Source organism: Centropristis striata, chromosome 11 (assembly GCF_030273125.1).
Source record: "Centropristis striata isolate RG_2023a ecotype Rhode Island chromosome 11, C.striata_1.0, whole genome shotgun sequence".
Lineage (NCBI taxonomy): Eukaryota > Metazoa > Chordata > Actinopteri > Perciformes > Serranidae > Centropristis > Centropristis striata.
Window position 1 is genome coordinate 7,556,144 of NC_081527.1, and position 22,513 is coordinate 7,578,656.

At 37.8% G+C, this 22,513-nt stretch overlaps 2 protein-coding genes across 3 annotated transcripts; both read right to left on the reverse strand.

Annotated features, from left to right (window-relative positions):
* Positions 1 to 262: 262 nt before the first annotated feature.
* Positions 263 to 16,913, reverse strand: LOC131981069 (neuropilin and tolloid-like protein 1). 2 transcript variants are annotated; one of them, XM_059345367.1, is made up of 11 exons: positions 16,703 to 16,913; positions 16,366 to 16,440; positions 14,464 to 14,598; positions 13,198 to 13,446; positions 6,814 to 6,855; positions 6,016 to 6,131; positions 4,566 to 4,794; positions 3,351 to 3,464; positions 3,115 to 3,259; positions 1,736 to 2,385; positions 263 to 1,199 (listed from the first exon to the last, which is right to left on the reverse strand). In XM_059345367.1, exons 1-10 carry the CDS (start codon positions 16,728 to 16,730, stop codon positions 1,845 to 1,847), a joined length of 1,674 nt encoding a protein of 557 aa, XP_059201350.1. In that variant the 5' UTR covers positions 16,731 to 16,913; the 3' UTR covers positions 263 to 1,199; positions 1,736 to 1,844. The 2 variants fall into 2 exon arrangements, with proteins under 2 accessions (XP_059201350.1, XP_059201349.1); XM_059345366.1 differs by lacking the exon at positions 16,703 to 16,913 and having other exon boundaries at positions 16,366 to 16,619.
* Positions 16,914 to 17,789: 876 nt separating this feature from the next.
* On the reverse strand, positions 17,790 to 21,789 carry LOC131981074 (uncharacterized). The gene is made up of 2 exons (XM_059345372.1): positions 21,096 to 21,789; positions 17,790 to 20,324 (listed from the first exon to the last, which is right to left on the reverse strand). The coding sequence occupies exons 1-2, from the start codon at positions 21,554 to 21,556 to the stop codon at positions 19,850 to 19,852; spliced, it is 936 nt and encodes a 311-aa protein (XP_059201355.1). The 5' UTR covers positions 21,557 to 21,789; the 3' UTR covers positions 17,790 to 19,849.
* Positions 21,790 to 22,513: the final 724 nt, after the last annotated feature.

Sequence of the window (22,513 nt, forward strand, 5' to 3'; positions counted from 1 at the left end):
TTTAATTTCAACAAATGTCTAATCACTTAAACTTTATCTTGTTTCATGTTAAATCTCAACCTGAAAAATAACTAAAGCTAAAGAATTAAGTCACATAAAATGGAAATACTCAAGTATAGTACAACTTCATCAAACCTGTACTTAAGTACAGTACTTGAGTAAATGTACTTAGTTACTTTCCACCACTGTATATACTCACACATTAAAGACAAGGCCATGCAGAGTAAACGAACAAGAAAATGTTTAATGAAGTATATGAATAAAGACAGCCATAAAATCAACAGAAATTAATCAGCCAGAAAAAAACGGGACAAACTAAAATTGAAAAAGTGACACATAAATAATAAAAACATCAATAAATACAAAATCAAATTATATAGCCATATACACACCAACAGAAATTATAAGTTTAAAACCAACTGGGTGACATGTTTGTATGACATTATATTTGCATTAATCGTCCCTGATGATATCTGTATTTCCCTTTTTGATTCCAGACTTGTGCTCAACACAAAAAAACAAATTGTTATAGAAAAAGAATACCCCAGGAGTTGTGGTATTTTTCTTGTTTTGGTCGTGCAATAATATGGGTAACACTATGATGCGTCATTCATTCATAAAAATAAACTCAAATATAATGCATTGATAAATACGTTGAAAGAAGGAACAGAAAAGGAAAATAGGAACTGTGATGCATTAAAATGGGTGGGAATTCAATGATCTACGCATATGTGGATACAAATCCTAATTTTATCCTTTCCTGTCAAATCCTGATTATATCCTGTCACATTACCAAAGCAATGAACTATTCAAGATGTACAACAGTTGCTCATAAATTCTTTGGTGGAGAGCTATTTTTTAATACATAAAATTAGCTACTGCCGTGTGTTTCGCTTGGTCCAAACTTCTATTTAACAAGAGCTGTAAAGATCAGCAATAAATTCTGTAAATCCATCTAAAAAGCTAATTTAAAGGAGCAGTGTGTAGAATTTAAGAAGATCTTGATCACTAGTTTGTGCCACATTTGGACTCTGTGGTTAGCTGCTACAAAAGTACCTGAATGGGAACAGAGGCAGAGGGGAACTAACTAGTGGGCGGAGCCAAAACCCTCAGCCGCTTTCCAAAAAGTACCCAGTGGAAAAGAGAGGGGTATTCCTTTGGTGGCAATCTGCAACCTCACCACTAGATGTCACTATATCCTACACACAGTGGCGGTTCTACACAGGGGCCTACAGGGGCCACTGCCCCTGTGAAGAAGCCCTTGGCCCCTGCTGTGGCCCCTGTGTCAAATTAATAATAAAATTAACAATTTATAACGATGGACGACGGAACAATTCTTAACTGCTTTTTGTTTGAACAATATCTCATTGTGCACAAAAGGAACCCAGAATGTGTACATTGTATAATAGTTTAATTGTGAAATAAAAGCTTGTGTATATATAAAAAAAGATCATTCTCACTATACTGCACTTTCAAAATAAAAAAAAAGTAATTGTGCACAAAAATGAGAAATGCCATTGTCGTGCAAAAATAATTGTTATTGTTGGTAAGTCTCATTGTTTCAATCAATGTATTTGTATCTTCCAAATACACTTAAATTACATTTATTAAATACGCTAAAATAAAGGTTTTGAATGCTTAAATATCATCTTTGCCGTTTTTTAATGTGCCCCTCTGTTTAAACACTGGCCCCTGCTTGGCCCCCACAGTAAAACTGGTCTAGAACCGCCACTGCCTACACACTGTTCCTTTAAAAAGTTTAAAGTCAGGGTTTTAACATCACCGAGTAAAGGTTTGAGGTGATGATCTCTTTTACCATCTCTTTATTTCCATGAGGCCTTACATTAGAAGTCATTCGACAGCGTACGGTGGACGGCGTGCTCCAGCCCAGACATGCCATGGTGCATCTGATGGTGGTGCATGTGGTGCTGGCTGGTGGTGGGACCATCATCCATCATCAAATCCTCCTCCTCCTCCTCCGGCCTGTACCCTTCCGCCCCGTCCTGAGAATAGCTGTGCTTCATCACCAGGATGCTCCTCCGACCTGCTGGCGTGGCGTGGTGGGAGAGGCGCGGTGACTGCTGACTCCCCATCACCGGGGGAAGAGGGGGGGGCACCAGAGCCCCCCCGTCGGCTACCGTATCGTCCCTCATGCTCAGGTTGCTACGGCTACCGTGGACGCTGCCGTGCATGCTCCCCTGCTGGGAGCCACAGTGGTGGTCACGGATGCATTTGGAGGAGGAGCGACGGAGCTTTTGAAACTTTTCAAAGTCCTCAGACAGGGCGGCATCAGTCAGGTCGCCGGATGGGGCGCGGCGCAGAGTGCAGAGCTCGTAGTGAGGAGGCTCGAAACCAGGGTGGAGCAGGGCAGGGTCGAAGTCATCTCTGTGGATTAGGAGGACACACACCAAGGTTATAATAGTTTTGGAATTTTCATTAGTTTTAGTTTTAATTTCATTGTTCATTTTTGTTTTCAAATTCAGTTCGTTTTAATTCGTTTTTATTTTTTGGAAAATGCTTAGTTTTAGTTTAGTTTTTATTAGTTTTAGTGTTAGTTTTAGTTTTTTTGTAATGGGGTATTGGTCAGGGATGGGCAACTTAAATGCTGCAGGGGGCCACTGTTTTTCTTGGACACTACCACAGGGCCACATATAGGACCGTGCACTTAACCAGATATGATGAAACTGCAATTTTAAATATGTTTACAGTGCAGTAACTTCACATATTTCATGCTAAAATGCACGTATAACAGTATAAATAGGAATACAAAAGGTTTGAAGCAAATGAAAAATAACCATTTACTGTGATTTCTTTTCTTTTTTTTTCAGTGCAAGAACAGCAGACCAACATTAATTGCAAGAAGTCATTTTGTGCATTTCTACACTGCACTTTTAAGATTTCATGCTCAAATGCATGTAGTTGTACTGAGGGCCACTTCAAGTGAGGGTGCGGGCCGTATGCGGCCCCCGGGCCTCCAGTTGCCCATCCCTGGTCAAGGTAATTAATGGGAATCCTTACGCCACTACACCAAAATGTAGGAATGTTGCCAATGTTTTCACTCATAAAAAAAGATACCGGTATAATCATAAACGATACGATATGGCACACCCGTACCTGCGAATGATGTATTTCTTGCGAGGCTGTTTGACCTGGATGATGACAGAGATGACGAGCAGGATGACAACCAGGCTGCAGGTTACTCCGATGATAGTAAGGTTAGTGTTGTCCAGCGTGTCCAGGATACTGGCCTTCCTCTTCTCTAGGTAGGGAGATAACATGGAGGAGAAAGACCTTAAGGTTCAGCCACAGTCAACATACAGCTGGTTCCTCAGCCTTTTGCGTCAGGGTACCTTTGCAGTGATTCTCGTCCCATGGGTAGACACAGTTCTGGATACCGTTGCAGACCAGGGTGTGGTTGATGCACATGTTGCTATGGCAAAAGAAAGTGTCGTCTCCACACGGAGCTGAGAGAGAAAAGGCAGAAGTCATGCATCTGTACCAAGTGCCTTAACCCTTTGATGCACAACATGGGTCTAAAGTGACCCGATAGAGTTTTTGTGTTCTATATCTTTGCAATAAATTATTTTCATCATTCAGTATTCCAGGTTTTCCTCAATTAGTTTGTTTTTGATCATCATACATCCTAATTTTATGTTTTCCATTATTCATTTATTAATAAAATCCCTTCTTGTGTCACTACCCTTCTAATGCACAAGATGGGTAAAAAATGACCCATATCCATTTTTTAGCTAAGTAGCTTGTTTTGCTTACTACTTAGCTAACTTTTTGGCTAAGTATTTAGCTAAGTAGCTTGCTAAGCTAAATACTTAGCTAACTTCTTGGCTAAGTAGTTAGCTTAGCAAGCTACTTAGCCAAGTAGTTAGCTATGTAATAATACAAAAACTTATTTTCTTCATAAAGTATGAGAGGCAAAATGGAAATAATGATCTGTTATCAAAAACAAGATATTTAAAGAATACTTGGAATATTCAATCATAAAACAAGTTGATATGAAAAGATAGAGCACAGCCAGCATTAAATAACATGAGAAATGAATGCGGGTCATTTTTGACCCATGATGTGCATTAGAAGGGGCGTCAATATGTTGTGCATCAAAGGGTTAAACTGCATTATTTCTTATGGCCAGCAGGGGGCGACTCCACTGGTTGTTATAGAAGTCTACGACAAAGTTACCTATTTCTCACTTGATTTATTACCTCAGTTAACATTTTTCTTTTTAGTTTATGTTCTCAATTGCTAGTTTCACGTCTTCCTCAATACGCCATGATGTTCATTTGGTAAATTATGGTCCCATTTGGAGTAAAATAGGTGATAAAGCAGGGTATGCTTAAAGGCGGGACTATGTCTTTTTCTGTGTTTTTTTGGTCATTTTGTGTCTTTTTTTGGTCATTTTGTGTCTTTTTCTGGATACTGTTGCAGACCAGGGTGTGGTTGATGCACCTGTTGCTATGGCGAAAGAAAGTTAACACAACATCTTGTTCGAGGCATCCCAAACTCTCACACATGGACATGGCGAGCTTGTGGTTATATGGAGATTCACTCACGCTCATGGAAAGTTGTAAAGAGGATCCTGAATTTGCTCTTCCTGCTTCCCTCATCTGCCCACAGCCTCACCACGCCCACAGAGGACGCCAGCATGACGTCATTGGCCACCGTGGAGCAGAACTTATTCTTCAGGTGCTCGACTGAACTGCTTCCGTCGTAGATGGCAACAAAGTTACGCTTGCACTCATTGGAGTTGTGCATCTCGTACTCCAGGAAGCGCATGTAGATCTGTGGGTAAAAGGCGTTAATGGCATTTTGTTTCTGCACCTTAATCTCTTAATAATGTACTTTATTACCTGTGTCTTTTTTATCCACTGCTGATTTTAATGTGTCCGAGTTTTCTCTTAGTCTTTTGTTTTCTGTTTCTGGTTTCTGTAGCACTTTGAGATTTCTTTATGAGAAGTGCTTTACAAATAAAATGTATTATTTACTTCTCCTGGTTCATCATTCATTATTCATTAGTCGACATTTTCTAAATAAATATACCATTATACCTTTTTTTTCACAGCACAACAGCCCACTGAGCCCATTATACTCATTCTATGATGTTATCACAGTTTTAGACAAGTACGGCTGTTTTAGTGTTGGAAGTGCTTGAAGCTTTTGGAAAAACCTGTTCAACCACCTGAGAGTCAAATTAATTTTATTCGCAGTTAAACCACAAACACCACCACCACATTACAAGACCAACAACACGTTGTTTTGCAACACCTTGCTTTAGAAAAGCTCAGATTTACCCTTCGAGGCTCGGAAGAGAGTTTCCACAAAACTTGGCGATCCTTTTTAGAGTTAGTGGCTGGTTAGTCTTCACTCCCTTGGTCTTTTTTCTTTTTTTCTTTTTTTTTTTCCTATCTCTTTTCACCATGTAAGCTGTACGGCCTTATATATCTGTACAAATGACTGAATGACTGACAGTAAATGAAAGATGTATAGTTAACACAGTGGTAACTTACTATTTTTCATTTTATTTTATTTTATTATTATTTTATATATATATATATATTTATATTTTTATTTTTATTTTATTTATTTTTATTTATTTGTATTCCTTGTCTGCGTGCTGTGCTTTGTTTATTTTTTCCCCTTTTCTGTGGTTTGTCATGTGAGTGCTTTATGTGGGAAATAATAAAAACTAGGCGAAAATGGGCGTGGAAGTATGTGGGAGTTATTAGCCAAAACACACTTTCCTTTATTATAGCGCCACCTAGTGGTGGAAATTCAGGATGACAGAATAGATTATAAAAATTTTCAATTCGTTTTGGGGTATGTTCAGGCAGTGAAAAATGCAATCATTTGGGCACGAGAAAAATAATAAAAAGAAAAGAATAATCATTCGAAATACAATAGGGACCTCGCAGGTCATTGCCTGCTCGGGCCCTAATTTAAAAAAATAACAAGAGCAACAACACTAACACTACAGTATACAGTTACAGTTTCACACATACAGACCCTAGCTCTTGGTGGAGCCTTGATGTACCATCTGCAGTCTACAGCCTCGGTCTGCAGCGCCGATATCTGGGTGGATTCTACAAAACCTTCTGGACCCGTCAGCTCAAACTCACAAACTGTGGATAACAAGATTAAGATTAAGATTTCCTTTATTAGTCCCACAACGGGGAAATGTCAAGTGTTACAGCAGCAAAGCGGATAGCAAAAGACAAAATAGTGAGCAGCTGTATAAACTAGAAATATAAGCAAAAAAACAAGTAAAAAAATATAATAAAGTATATACAATTTACAATATAAACAAGGAGAAATATAAAAAGTATTAACAATTAAAACAAAAATATAATTTAAAAAACTTGAGGAACATTATATACATGATAAATGATCTAACACTTCTAAATCTAAAGTTTTTTTAATTTTGGTCAGAAATAAATAATCATCAGGTCACTCTGCTCGGGTCAGTTCATCGCAGCTTGCAGCTTTAATTTATCTTGTTTTAAGAGTTAATTTCTTATTTTAAGCGTTCAACACGCTTATTTCTAGGTTTAATAATCTTAATTTAAGAAATCTTGTCAAGTTAAATTATCTGTCCATGAAGCAAGATCATCTCCCTCAGATTTAGTGTTTTTATCTTGTTTTTAGACACACTTTTTTTGCAGTGTAGGGGATGGAAGAGATCAACAAGCTTATCTGCAAACATGCATCAGCACACATTGACTGTTTGTGTAATAACTTTTACTGCCAGAGGGGGGAGACAAGGGGTCAGCACTGCCGGTTTGATAACATAAGTTAAATACTCACATGGCAGAGCTGGCAGATCCCCGAGCCCTTGGAACTCTGGATCTAAAAGCAGAACATTTTGTTATAAACAAATACATCTTAAAGATTAATTCCAAGGGTGGTGGAGAGGTGGGAGGCATAAGGCTGGTTCAGGCCCTGACAACATCTTCTTTTAACCGTTGCTACAATCTTAACTCTGGAGTCTTGGCTATTTCGTCTATTTTTCATTATTTTCATCCTGCGACTGTATTTTATTTGTGTCTTGTTGGTTAAGCCTAACAATTTTGGTAATTTTGTGTATTTTTTAGTCATTTTGTCTTTTTTTAGCCATTTTGTGTCTTTTTTTAGTCATGTTGTGTCTTTTTTATCATTTTGTGTCTTTTTTGTCATTTTGTGTCTTTTTTTCAGTAATTTTGTGTCTTTTTTTAGTCATTTTGTGTCTTTTTTTGTCATTTTGTGTCTTTGTGTGTCTTTTTTTGTCATTTTGTGTCTTTTTTTATCATTTTGTGTCTTTTTTTGTCATTTTGTGTCTTTTTGTGTCTTGTTTTAGTTTTTTTGATGTCTTATTTTAGTCATTTTGTGTCTTTTTTTGGTCATTTTGTGTCTTTTTGTGCCTTTTTTAGTCCTTTAGTCCAATATAAAATGTGATTTTGAATCTTTCTTTTACTTTCAAAAAACTATTTTCTATTTTTCTCTACAATCTTTCCATGTACAGTAGCCCCTATTTCAGTTTGAGAATGACTCATGTACTATGTACTACTGTACTGTCCATCCATTGAGTTATAATTATAATATCTGCCCAAGCTGAAGATTTTTATACCATTCAAAGCTTATCTGAAGTAACTGCAATGTATGCTTGTTTTGTCTAGGGAAAACAATCTAGTCTAAAAAAAACAAAACAACCAAAAACATAAAATAGGACAGAATAAAGATGATAATATTAAAAGACGTATTGCAAAAAAAAAAAAAAACAGCTGGCCAAGGCTCGCATAATCCATATCCCTGCACATTCCCTTTGCCCTTATTTAAACTCCCCTCAAACTCTGATGCCCTTCATCAAAAAAGAAAAACACACTGCGTCAGACAGGGAAGACAAATTGTGTTCTAAACCTTTGTGCTGGTGAATCTACTTCCTAGGTGGATTATAAATCCTGATATAACAGCTTAGTTCAGGACAGATTAGGACCCACCAGCAGCGGCAACCTGGGGATAAAAATGTCAATACTTTTTTGATTTATGTATACAGTCATGGAAAAAAGTATTAGACCACACTTCTTTTCTTCAATTTCTTGTTTATTTAATGCATGGTAGAACTAAAGGTACATTTGTTTGGACAAATATAATGATACAACAAAAATAGCTCATAAGAGTTTAATTTAAGAGCGGCTTTCTAGACATTTTCCATGGTTTTCTTGATAATGATTTTGGTTATTATCAAGAAAATCATGGAAAATGTCTAGATATCAGCTCTTAAAATTAACTCTAATGAACTATTTTTGTTGTTGTCATTATATTTGTCCAAACAAATGTACCTTTAGTTGTACCGGGCATTAAAATGAACAATAAATTGAAGAAAACAATGGTCTTATATTTTTTTCAATGCATATATTGTGTGAAAATCCTTCAATAAAATAAAAAAAACTTCAATAAAATACAAAATATTACAACATGGACAGTTTCAACCAAGTACAGTAAAAAAAATGTAGATGCAGTGTATAGGGGAGAATAAGGACTTTAAATATAGTTTGTTTTGAAAACATAAAACCTACACATTAATTTTTTTTCATTTGTATGATAGAAGCAGGTGATGGACTTCACTGAGGCTCAAATCAACAAGGACCATTAATCCTCTCATGTTTCTTACCCCTGCTTCTGCTCCAGATTACTCACATTCATTCCACTGTGTGTGTGTGTGTGTGTGTGTGTGTGTGTGTGTGTGCGCGCGCGTGTGTGCGGGTGTGCTTGTCTTTATGTAGTTGTGAGGACCAACCCATGGCAGAACACCAACATTGTGAGGACATTTGTAGTTGTGAGGACATTTTGCCCGGTTCTCCCAAAGAAAATAATTAACTTAATTAATCATCTGTATGAATTTCAATGAAGGTCCTAACAGAGATGGTAAACCCTGAAATGTGTGTGTTGGGCTAGGGGAAGTGGTGGTCCTCACAAACAACTCAACGATCGTGGCCCTCACAACTATATAAAGACGTATGTGTGTGTGTGTGTGTGTGTGTGTGTGTGTGTGTGTGTGTGTGTGTGTGTGTGTGTGTGTGTGTGTGTGTGTGTTGCAACAATGCATTCCCAGAGGCTTTATATCCAATATGAGGAGGAAAAAAATGTAAGGCAAGATATAGGCTGGTTTATGTAAATCCTCACCTAATGCTATTCAGCTCGGAGCTACAAACAAGAACACTGACGATTAATAACACATGAATAAATATATATATTTACTTAAAGGTGCAGGATTTGAGAAATATAGTTGATCCTTGAGTTTTATGGTACTGTGATGGTACACCAACACAGTATAGTATACTAAAGGTACATCTCAAAAAATTAGAATATTGTGAAAAAGTTCAATATTTTTTGTCAGTTATTTCAGAAAGTGAAACTCGTCTATTATATAGATTCATTACACATAGAGTGAAATATTTCAAGCCTGTATGTCTTGTAATTTTGATGATTCTGGTTTAGAGATGATGAAAACACAAAACTCAGTGTCTCAGAAAATTAGAATATTATATCAGATCAATTAAAAAAGGGCTGGGGAAAGGGACGTCTGGAATGCCCTGCTTAGCCTGCTGCCCCCGCGACCCGGCCCCGGATAGCGGAGGAAAATGGATGGATATTTTAAACACAAATGTCATTCTTCTGAAAAGTATCTTCATTTCTATACATCAATACTTGGTTGGGCTCCTTTTGCATGAATTTCTGCATTAATACTTGGTGGCATGGAGGAGATCAGCCTACAGCACCATGTTGCTTTTATAGCAGCCTTCAGCTCATCTGGTGTCTCTCACCTTCCTCTTGACAACAGCCCATAGACTCCTATGGGGTTGAGGTCAGCCCAGTTTGCTGGCCAGTCCAGCCCAGTAACACCATGGTCATTGAAGCAGCTTTTGGTACCTTTGCAAGTGTGGGCAGGTTCCAAGTCCTGCTGGAAATTGAAAGCAGCATCTCCAAAGAGCTTGTGGAAGCATGAAGACTCTAAAATGTCCTGCTAGATGGCTGCTATGTTGACTGTGGACTTCAGAAAACACAGTGGACCAACAGCAGCAGAGGACATGGCCCCAAACCACCACTGACCCAGGACCAGCACATTACACTGACCAGCAATATTCTAATTTTCTGAGACACTGAGTTTTGTGTTTTCATTATCTCTAAGCCAGAATCATCAAAATTACAAGAAAAACAGGCAGTCAGCTCCACCTTTCGCTCAAATACAATGGCCAAAATGCCAAACTCGAGGCTTTAAAATGGTAGCCCACCAACCAATGTGTGTCATCTCCTGCTTTTGTACAGTTTATGTTTCAGCTTCAATTTGTAGAGCCCCCGATGACCCAAAGGGCAATATTCTTCTATCTTGTCTGTGCAATACATTAACTTTGTTATTAATATTAGAGTAATTAAGAATAAGAGTATTTGTTCTGGAGTGTGAAAACTCTCCAGAAGAACTGCTCATGCTCTTCAACATTGCCCACAACTGCATGAAACAAATCGTACACCTTATATGGGTGTAACATGTAAAATAGAAGCAGCATTAAAGCACAGGCCCCTTTAAAATACTGCAGATTTAAAACTGTGTGTAAGCATATGTGGATGTGTGGGTGAATGAATTATCTCCTGCCACCAGTGGTGAGTGGAATTAGACAGGAGATTAGCATTTGGCACAGGAGACTCATTACATTAGATGTAAACAGACAGAAATCAGCTTCTCCTGATCTGCCAATATTGAAAAGTACCGTCTTAAAGGGAAAGTTCATGTTTTTAGAAGTCTAAGAGAAATGTGCTTTCTTTGAGACTATGAATGATAAAGTATGCTTTAAGAGCTCAAGGGTAAGGTGACCTGTAAAACGTGTGCGAAGAAATTGTGTGCGATATTAGAATAAAATAAAACAGCGTCAACAACAACAACGTCAGCCCCCAGCAGCTTAACAACCAGAGTGCGTGGGACCGTCTCCCAAGACTGAAGTCTAAAACTGGAACATGGCTTGCAGAAGAAAAATGCAGAAGCTCAATCATGTTAAGAAAGTAAGGAAGAAAGAAAGAAAGAAAGAAAGAAAGAGAGACGGGGTGGATGGATGGACAGAGGGATGCAGATTAATCTTTGCCCCCCGTCGGTGTAGGTGGCCTATAAAATCTGCTGTTAATGAAGCTTCTGCCTCGGACTCCCTTAAGCTGCTACTGCGGCTCAGCACTGACAAGCTGTATTCCCCTGAAGACAAGCTTTCATTAACTGTGTGTGTGTGTGTGTGTGTGTGTGTGTGTGTGTGTGTGTGTGTGTGTGTGTGTTGGTGTGTGTGTGTGTGTGTGTGTGTGTGTGTGTGTTGGTGTGTGTGTGTGTGTGTGTGTGTGTGTGTGTGTGTGTGTGTGTGTGTGTGTGTGTTAGAATAAATGCTCCCCTCCTCTTCTCTCGTCAGCTGCAGCTAGTGTGCCTGCACTGCAAATGGAAATGAGAGCACATTCCCAGCAGCATGCCACCAGATCACTTTTAAAGTTGCAATATGTAACTTTTTTTTACATCACATGCATAGTTAAAAAACAGAATATATTGCACACTGACCCTCAGCCTTTAATAGAATTCAAGGATAACTCATTTTTTCTCATTTAAACCTCTGAAGTCCAGCAGATTTTGGTTCAAATTTGTCAACTTCCTATGCATTAATTTCTGTCTCTGTTTAGCATCTTTCAGTCTGTCCTTACATCACATGCATGGATCCTTTTTCCCCACACAAACTTGGCTATCAGTCAGATTTTTCATTTTATTTTTAATAAATTAAAGTATAAAGCTGCCAGGAACCGAAAATACAAACAAAAGACACAGGTGTCTATGGAACAGAAGGAAAAAAATAAAACTACAAAACAGTCTATTTGCTTGTAAATTAAAAATAGTAATAGTTTTCATTGTAGAAAGAAAATTCCCAATTTAAAAATGGTCTAGAAAAAGCTCCTATGATTGAACTTTAACTGGCTTTCTCAGCTTGTCTACATATCATATATAAATAAAGTTATTACTGTAAATAAAACGTGTATTTTCAATAAATAGATGGACTCCAGAGGGTTAAGTGGATATAACACACAAAAAAACAGTGTGTCCAGTGTCCTGTGTGCATGTAAATGTGTTTTAATGTTTGTTTTAATTTGACTATTTGATGTGAGGAAGTGTGTAAAAGAGGCAGCAAGTTTCAGCATGTGGCAGCCAACAATATCAAACTCACAGCAGGCTGGTGGATTGGGAAAAAGTGCCAAGTAGAAGAGTGGAAGGCTTAGAGCCGTAGTAATACTCTAAACATCAACACTGCCAACCAGACAGAGCACCAGCTGCTTTCATATATGCACAAACATATAGCAGAAAAACAAACTTACATAACTAAATTATGTTATCTTTTGCCATGTTACCAAGAGGAACTGATCGAGCCATGTGTTTACTATTGTAACCATGACAACAAAGGTTCCCTAACCATAAAAAACAAACAAATTATTGCCCAAATCATAATGTTTCATGAACCTAACCAAGTGGTTTTATTTAATGTTCTCCTATAAATTAGATGATGTTACAACAGAACAAACTGGATAAACTATTTTCCTTTCTCTCGCTTGAATTACAGCCGATTTAGCTAAGTTCAGGGTTATGTCATGATAAACCTTAACTTCTTGGTTTAACAAGTTGTTTGGTTACGAGTTTTGTTGGAAAATGTCTTTGGATACCAGCAGAAAACAGAAGTGAATGAATGTAAGGTCAATATTCACTCTGTTTTGTTGTCCACCAACTACTTTCGGAAAATGTCTTTCTCTTTATCGGCTCAATGCTTCACTGTCTTCACCAGCTAGTCTCTAACTTTGCCTGTTTGCTATTTAGTTGGACACATAGTGTACTATGAGCCTAGCAGAGCTTTTACATTAAAAACAACAAGTGTAAAGTTGTGGGCCACAAATCCAACACAATGAGCTGAAAGGTGTGAAAAACTGCAGAACCAGCTGATAATTCTGTAAAAAATGGAAAAGGTCTATGGAAAACATCGATTTTGTATTTTTGTGCTGATGTCTGCTTGTAATTGCCTTTCCAAACAACATAAAAAATTACAAAAAGAAAAAAACATTGTCTGGCAACATTCTGCATTTACACAATCAAATATGTAGAAGTATTACTGGCCATCTCTGAGGTTTACCGTATCGTCTTTCACTCACCTTGTGTGAAGTTATAGCGGGCAGAGAAACCGATGGCCTCCAGTTCACCATCAGCCACAAACTTGATGTACAGGTACCTCCCACTGGAGCGGACATATGCCGGGCTCTCCTGCCCGCAGAAGCGACCGATGATGGGAGAAAAACCAAAAGGTCCATCGCGGACCTCGATGTGGTCGAACTTGCACTCCCAGGACGGCTCGATGGAGTACTTGTCATCGAAGAACAAGTCGATGCACTGTCGGGGAGAGGCTGCAGCAGGAGGAGGCAGGAGAGATAAAAAAAAATAGGACGGTTAGAAAGTGAGTAATGCTACCTAAACATCAGAAGACTTTGGGAAAAATTGGAAAAGACTCCTGGAAAACTATCAGCTCACACCTAATGATAAAGTGTTTAGAGTTTTTAGTCTCACACTGAGATTTTAGACAGACTGTGGGGAACTATTTACAAGACTACAACTAGATTCTTTTAGCATTTTTTCCCATCATGCTCTTAGTAAAAACTTACTAAATGAAGGAGAAGCAGCTTTTGGCTCCAGCTGCTCTAGTGTGTGCAAAAAACAACAAAAAGAAGAGAAGAAGACGCCAAAAAATGCCCCTCACAAAGCTGAAAAAGGGTTTCTGTTTTTATGACATGAAAAGTTGACTATTTTACAGTAACAATAGATATAAGGAAGAATAAAGGAAAGGAACATTTAGAAATTAATTCATGATATACATTTATGTCCTATTAAATAATAATGTGTTTACTTGAATAATTATATTTATCAGCTCCATCAACTTTCATTTAGTTAATCACACATTCATCATCAATTATTTATTACTTATTTATGTATACATTTCCGGGTCTCCTTACTGTTCTCTTTACTAAGAAACAGTGCCCCCAAAAAATCTAAATATATGACATCACTATAATTTTATTGAGGCATTATTGTGATGTTACTTTTTCCTGTCAAAGTGTTTTTTTTACTGGCCGGTCTGGAACCAGGGACCTTTCTCCCGCTCATCTATTGGTTGGTGATTGTGTTACGTCACTGAGACTTGAGATAATATCAAACACATTTGATATGATCCAAACCAAGACTAGGAAAAGACTGATATGAAACAGAGCAGATTACTACCTTAAACTTAACGATCAAGATGACGGGAGAACCGTGACTCCAGTAAAACTCCTAGATTTACTAAAGACTTTCACTTTTTAGTCTGGGACTGACTTAAGCCCAGCATTAAGGGCTAAAAAAAATATATATATATATTGTGAAAGTCTCACCTTCTATAATGTAGACACATTCCCTCTCAGGCGGGTATTTCTCAGGGTAGTTGGGTGAGGTGAAGTACCCTCCCTCAGGCTCCTTCACCCAGGTCCCACACTGCCCAGCTGGTGTCACACCTGAGTTGTTTGTCACTGGAAAAGATGTCAGTGTACAGACAGATTGACATGTTAACATCACTAGCCGGACAGCTGGTTTGTATTTAATATGTCTTCATTTTAAAAGTCCTAAAATATAAATGAGAGAGTGGATTGCTTGTTCTATGAATCTGATTTTATTTTTTACTGTGTGCAGTTCAAATTAATGTTTTTTTCAAGCTGCTGTGCTTGTTCAGGTCGTTCACATTCACCGTTCGTACATATATGAAAAGTAATGCACTATAAATCATATATAACCCACATAATTGTGAGCCAGGAGTTGCTGCTTATGTCCAAATGAAGCTTCGTGAACCATTTTCTATGTTTTCTGAGCCCACTAGATGGCGCTGTCTGTCCAACAAAGGGTTAAAAACACACTGAATTAGCCTTTATTGAGCCTTTTTCTTTAAACCAAGAACGCCATCTAGTGGGTCAACAAATACAACTAATGGTTCATGAAGCTTCATTTGGACATCACTCCTGCTTATTACAACAGATAAACCGAAAGTTAACAGTATTTTAACTTAGATATGTCACGTTCTATGACATGTTCTTTGTCACCTACGGATTAACTTATTCCAACCCAAACCGTGATGTTATTTTCTAAACTTCTAAAACCTAGCCAAGTTGTTCTGTTTCACAATGTTAACCATGTGCTTAAAACTGCGACCCTTTCACAACATTAAATACAACAGTCATTTTACGTGACATGTTTTTGTAGAATATCATAAAAGCAGTTGTATGAGGATACATTTACTTGTTAGCAAGACAAAGCTAAATTAGCTTTATATTTTTAATAGTGGGTCAACATACACAGAAATCAGCATATTTGGTATATCCAGAAAATAAAGCCAACATACTTTGACACTTTAGAACGTTATCTAGTCATGTCCTTCCAGGTTAAAAGAGGCAAAATCAAATAGTATTCTATTATGTTACTCTCTGGATATGTGATCAATATTTTGGTTTTATTTGGTTTTAACTAAATTTAAATAATGCAAAAGTTTTTTTTATTTACATCTTACAAAGTGTCCCAACTATTTGGAATCAGGGTTGTAATTTGATGTGTTATTGGATAATTTTATACTGGGACATTATTTACCCATACTGATTATTTTCATATTTTAGTATGATATAATAACAATAACAATAATAACTGAAATTTGAAATTTGTATAGCGCCTTTCAAGAAATCCAAGGAAGCTTTACAATACAATACAACACAATGCAATACAGTAGGCATGACTAAAAAAGTGGCTATAATTTATAATATAACTTTTATTAAATAAGGTTTTTATTTGGCTAGTTGTTTAGTCGACAGGATGCTAGAAAATAGAGAAAAATGCCCAGTTTAATTGTGATGTCCTCAAAATGACTTGTTTTGTATGATTAATTAAACTGAATTTGGCTTACAAAGACATAAAAAATAAAAATAATTAATAGGTAGAAGTGTCACTATGGTTACAGTTATTCCAATGAGCCGGAAACACTGACCAATCAGAGCAGATCAGGCTTTTTTTGGGAGGGAGGCTTAAAGGGACAGGCACTAAAACGAGCGTTTCAGACAAATTATGTAGTTGGGGTTTTTTTTAGCATTAAAGCATGTAAACATGTTCTAGTAGAAACAACATGAACCTTGAATATTCAAATATGTACTTCATATTACTTTTTAGCGCTGTTCTCTGTTGATGGGATATGAAAAAAGAAAATAAATAAGTCTATATGGAGTGGTTATTGGTGAAGAATGAACAGTGGGATATGATACCTTGAGTTTTTGTTTTGGTAGCTGTGGCACCTGACAGCTCAGGTGAGATGAGGCTTGCTGCTAAAGCTGCCAGAGCTGAAATAAGAAGAAATAGTAATGACAAAGATTGTATCCTGCAATTTGTCATAAAATCTGCTTCGTTCTTCTTCTGTTTAAACATACACATTTTTAGTTGTTATACACTAAAATAACAAATAATATTGTTGGAAAAGATACAGATTCCAGAAAGAAAGAAGCTGTCCATAAACACACCATATGAGGATTTTAAAGAAGAATTTTTAAGATTTTTTTTTTCTTAAAGACACTAAATCTGACATGCTCACAGCTGTAAACTTACCGATGGCCAGCAGAAGTTTGTGCAGCATTTCTGTTCCCTGAGGATGAGCAGCTCTGTCTCAAATATTGCCATTAAACAGGCCTGACCAGACGTCCCTTTTTTTGGGGGGGGGAATGTCTTTCAGCCCATCAGTTCTTCACAAATGCGCCAAATCCGAGAGCAAAGAGTTCGACATTCCCATCCCTCCCTCTTTGTCTCCCAGAGAGCTCAAAGGATTACTCTCCCGTTCGCCACAAACCTTCACAATTTTTGCTCCACCTTTAGGCTGCATTAATCCTCTCAGAAGATATACGGTCATTGACAAAGCTGCACCGTGGCAACTGACAACTGCCCTCTGTGTGTGTGTGTGTGTGTGTGTGTGTGTGTGCATGCGTGCATGTATGCGTGCGTGTGTGTTTGTATTACTCATGTTGTGGGGACATTAATCTTTACATACGGCGACATTGTGGAGACTTGCCTTCCTTGTGGGGACAATTCACAAGTCCCCATAACGTATATGATTACATCTTAGATTAAAGACTTGGTTTAAAGTTAGGGGTTAGGGTAAGTCTCCAGGACTCCAGGATGTATTGTCTCTAAAAGTGGAGACAAGTGTGTGTGTGTGTGTGTGTGTGTGTACTTGTACTTCCTACATAGTGAGGACCAGAACACATTTTTAACCAACAGAGTGAGGACATTTTGGATTAGGCAAAGGAAATAAAGGCAAAATTTACTGTGACTTCTTTTAATCTCCCACCCAACAAATAACCCATTACAAAAAACTAACACGAATAAAAACTAAACTAAAACTAAAGCATTTTATCTTTAAATACTAAACTAAAACTAGCAAACTCACTCTAAAAACTAATAAAAATTAAAATTTGAAAACAAAAATTCACAATGAAAATAAACACTAAAACTAATGAAAAATCCCAAACTATAACCTTGCTAGGGAATTCACTATTCCAATGAGGGTCCTCACAAAGATATAACTACAAGAATGTGTGTGTGTATGTGTGTGTGTGTGTGTGTGTGTGTGTGTGTGTGTGTGTGTGTGTGTGTGTGTGTGTGTGTGTGTGTGTGTGTGTTGACTACAAAACAAAAAAAGACGCAAAGTCCACCCCTGTATTCAGCCTGTATTGATTTATTATGGAAGCATCCTGTTCTTAAGAGAATTATTTCAGAATTCTGAGAACAGTTTCAAAGCAATTTAAATGTATGACATAATTATCTACTTTTAATTCTTATTATAGGAATATTATCTCATTAATTCCGAGCACATTCTTGAGACACAAAACAACCAAAAAAAACCCAAACAAAGGGACTACAAAGACACAAAATGACAACCTTGTAATGTAAATTTACTGACATACTGAAAATGCTGCAGGACATACAGAGAGTATACTAGTGATGTCCAAATGAAGCTTCATGAACTATTTTCTATATTTTCTGAGCCCACTAGATGACGCTCTCTGTCCAAGAATATATCGGGACATTTGCAGGACGGCAGTATGAAAGGGCCAAGAGGCGAAATTAGTCATTTGTCGAATTTAACATCCACTGATAATTCCAAATAAAACCCAGATACTAAGTCACAACTGGAGTTGTAAGACTATGACTCATGAAATAGTCAGAGGGGGACAAAAGCTCAAAACACCAAATAATCTCAAAGCGATGGACAAACAAACAAGGAAGAAAAAAAATAATATCAGAATTGAAAACTATATGACTGATCACATTCTCACCCCTTTGTCATATTCTCTATGGCTAATCTGGCTGTATACTGATGTTGATTCTCAACACTTTAACCCTCGAAGCCTCTTTAAAATGACCTTACACTTTATACCTTAAAGGAACACTCCACCGTTTTTTCATATTAAAACATGTTATTCGGGTAAGTAAGACGAGTTGATACAGACCTCTTGCGTCTCAATGCGTGCACTCAATCGCCCTGGCGCGCGGAGCTACTTGGCTAGCACTTAGCTTAGCCCAGTTCATTCATTCATTTGGTCACTTCCCCTCCCTCTCACTTCCGTCAGGAGTGATGATATTACTGCGCCGAGTCGAAGTGCTCCCAAGTGCTATTCCGCCATACATTATAGTTCTCCTTTTTATCCGCTTCGAAAAGCGCCACATTTTATTTTGTGTCGCCATACTTGGTTGTTTAACTACTCGTGTAGCTGTATTTAAATAGGGAAAACGTGGAGGAGTTTGGTCGCTTCTAACTGTCCATCTGTTTGGATCCTGAGGAATGAACGGGGCTAAGCTAAGTGCTAGCCAAGTAGCTCCGCGCGCCAGGGCGATTGAGTGCACGCATTGAGACGCAAGAGGTCTGTATCAACTCGTCTTACTTACCCGAATAACATGTTTTAATATGAAAAAACGGTGGAGTGTTCCTTTAAGGTCCCGAAATGGTCCCTCTAATTCAAGTGTCATAAAAATGTGCTACATAAAAAAAAATTTCACTTTCACAGCATCAAACCTTCTAGCAGCTTCAGACCTAACATAGATATGATTTTTTCTTTTCTTTTCATTTTTGTATGTTTTAATGCCCTTTTTGTCATAAGAACCCCTGATTTTCTCAAGGGCAAAAACACAAAATATGCAATATTTTTAAAAATAAGGTACAAAGTGAAATATTTGGGGTGAGGTTATTACAGCCTTGACTCAATAATTGATAACTTCTTTATATCAATCCCAACACACCAAGAACATTTTTTATGGTGTTCAGCTTTTTCATTGCCATGCATTTTGCAAGGTAAGAAAACCTCCATTGAAACTGTATGTGATTTAGCTCTGCTGCCCCTGGTGGTTTGAGGGGGTCATCACACCTAAAACCTATTTTCCATGTATTTTGAAGGGAGAGGCTTAGATTTATTAGGTATTCATGGAGAAAGCATTATATTATGTCAGGATTACAGTGTATCTAAAATATGTTTTTATAATGGGAGTCAATGGGACCAAAACAGGCCTTAAGGGTCAAAGTGTGAGTGTTATGCGTATCTCCTATTCTATACGTCTTGCAAAAGAGGAATTTTGGAATTTTTTAAATTATGATAAAAAACAAAACCCTGGCCAAGTTTTATACAATTAGTCTTTAAACTGACCAATATATTGAGAATCAAAAACGTGTCTTTTTAGCTGTATTTGCAAAAACAGGACAGTAAACTATGTCCATTTTCCAAGAGCATCGGCTTTCAGATCAAAATCTTCTCTATGAGCAATCATAGATTCAGGACTCTCATATCCAAACGCATATAAAGGTAAAGTAAAGACATCCAGCCATTGTAGCTGGGCAACATAGAGCAGCCATGTCTTTGCTTTGCGCTCATGATTTGGCTTACATCTATTAAAAGCCTCTCGGATGCGGTTCTCAGATTTTTGCAGTTCAGCCAAAAATTGTCTGTCAGCCATCTCCGGGTCACAGTTGAGATGAAAGAAGTTCACATCAGGTGATCGACTTCTGTTAGAAATCACTAACTCTTCCACAGTAGCATTGTTTATTCGGCGGAGGTGAAGATACAAACAGCCTGCAAAATAGGATCCCACCATCTCATTGACTGCTGTGATGTCTTCGTTCATCGTGTGGTTTTCTCCCAATTTCTCCAAATGTCGGCCTTGTATTATCAACTTCTTCAGGTACCTTGGTGAGATAAACAGTGCACACCATCAATAGCAGTGGTGGAATGTAACTCAAGCACTGTATTTAAGTACAATTATAAGGTACTTTACTTACTAGTATTTGCATTTTATATAACTTTATACTTCCACTACATTTTAGAGGAAAATATTGTACTTTTTTTTACTCCACTACATTTAGCTGACAGCTTTAGTTACTTTTCAGATCATATTTAACATAAAAAAAACATGATAAATAGTTTTTTTTAATGAACCTCATCACAGTATATCAAACAGATAAAATTAGCACCATCTTTACAAAATTACAACGCTGCTTACACGGATTTCGCTACAATGCAAGTCAATGACAGTCATATCCCGTGGCTATTCCATGGGTATTTTTTCCTATTGGTTTGTTCCAAGTCACGTGACTTTCAAGGTCCCGGCAGTCAGAACAAAAAACATGGCGGACAGTTCTCTAATTTTTTGTGAAAAAATCAATATTTTGACTTAATTTATGCATAAAAATGGATTTTGATCACATTTCTCGCGAAAAATATATGTTTTATTTTCTAAATATTCACTCAGTGAATGTACATAATCACTTTGTATGTTGGAATAGCCACGGGATATGACTGTCATTAACTTGCATTGTAGCGAAATTCGTGTCAGTTTCACGGAAATTTGAGTGATTCCGTGGCTATTCCACGGATTTTGAGTTAAGCGAATCCGTGGCTATTTCACGGATTCCTGTGAGACCATGTTGACATAAACAGACACACACTGCAGTACCTACTTCTCTGACTCCTCTACCATCCTTGACGGGTTGTTTGCAATGTAGGGGACCAGCCTCAGGTACTCGCTGACCGTGTGGACCTGTGGTGGGTAATAACCTCTCATGTTTTTAAGGAATAAACCTGGAATGGGCCCAGAGTCCGACACCCACTCTCCCCTGATCTGTCTGGCCAGAGTGTCAAACAGCACAGCCAGGGACAGGGCCACTACCCCCACCCCACCAAGGGTGACCTTCCCCTGCCGGCCAAAAGTGGTCCTCAGGCCCTGGGTGAAGTCCTCCAGCTGCTTGGGGGTCAGGGAGGACTGCACCTCCCTGTAGTGGTTCCTCAGGTGAAGTGAAGAGTTGATGGACAGCATGTCGACAAAAAGAGGACTTGGGTTGTAGTCTGGGAATGGACAGATGTCTCGAGCGACCGAAGCCAGGATGGCTACGTCCTCAGCAGGACACTGCATGTTCTCCATCTTGATGTGAATTTGTCGGTTTGAGATTTCAAGAGAATGCTCTCTGAAAAGGTATTTGTGTGTATCTGACAGGCTGTCCCTAGTTAATTATTATTTTGTAGCTTGCTCCAATATAGGACCGTCTGTGCCATGTCCTGAACTAATGTTTGATCTGCTCCTCTTCTTGCCAAAACACAGACAAAAAAGACAACAACCAAAAAAAAAAACATTCCATTAGACAGATGAGACTGGTAGGTCTGCAGAGAGTAAATGATGGATTTGGATGGATTGTATATTTGACCAGTACATTGATTTTTAACTGTATGTTGGGCCTCGCAACACTGCTAAAAAAGCCTACTTTTATTTTTCGTCTAAAACAGTGATTTAAGTTGGTAAACCTTGGAAATATAAATTATTGACATTCAGGGCAATCATGTAAGTTAGCACAACAAAGTGCAAAAGTACTTCAAGTTGGGGTTCACAACAAGGGACAATAGTTCTGCTAACTCTTATTTCTTTGTTGTGAAATGCGGGAAAGCAGTGAAATTCGGTCACTAGTGAAAGCTAGCGGCTAACTGATGCTAACGGCTAACTGATGCTAGAGGCGCTGCTTGTTACAGCTACAAGAGTTGCCATTAGCATATCAATGCTAACTCAAAATTGTGGTAGCAACATTAGCTGACATTTCATAGCGTTGTTACAATCGTGCCAATTCAGCACATTGCAGAAGTAAGGATTAAAAGTTAATACAATGTAAAATTATAACTTCAAAAATTCATAGTTGAGCAAATTCAAAAACAAAACTTAAAATATTTAGTTTAATTGTCCAATTTAAAATTTTAGCAAAGTTTGTTGCCTTGAAATTTTGAGTTCACCCAACTTTTCTTTTTTTGCAGTGAACAGGGAGTCAAATATGTTGGGGTATCTGGTTACAAATACCAACTGCCTCCATCACGGGTCACCAAAAATGTTGGGAAT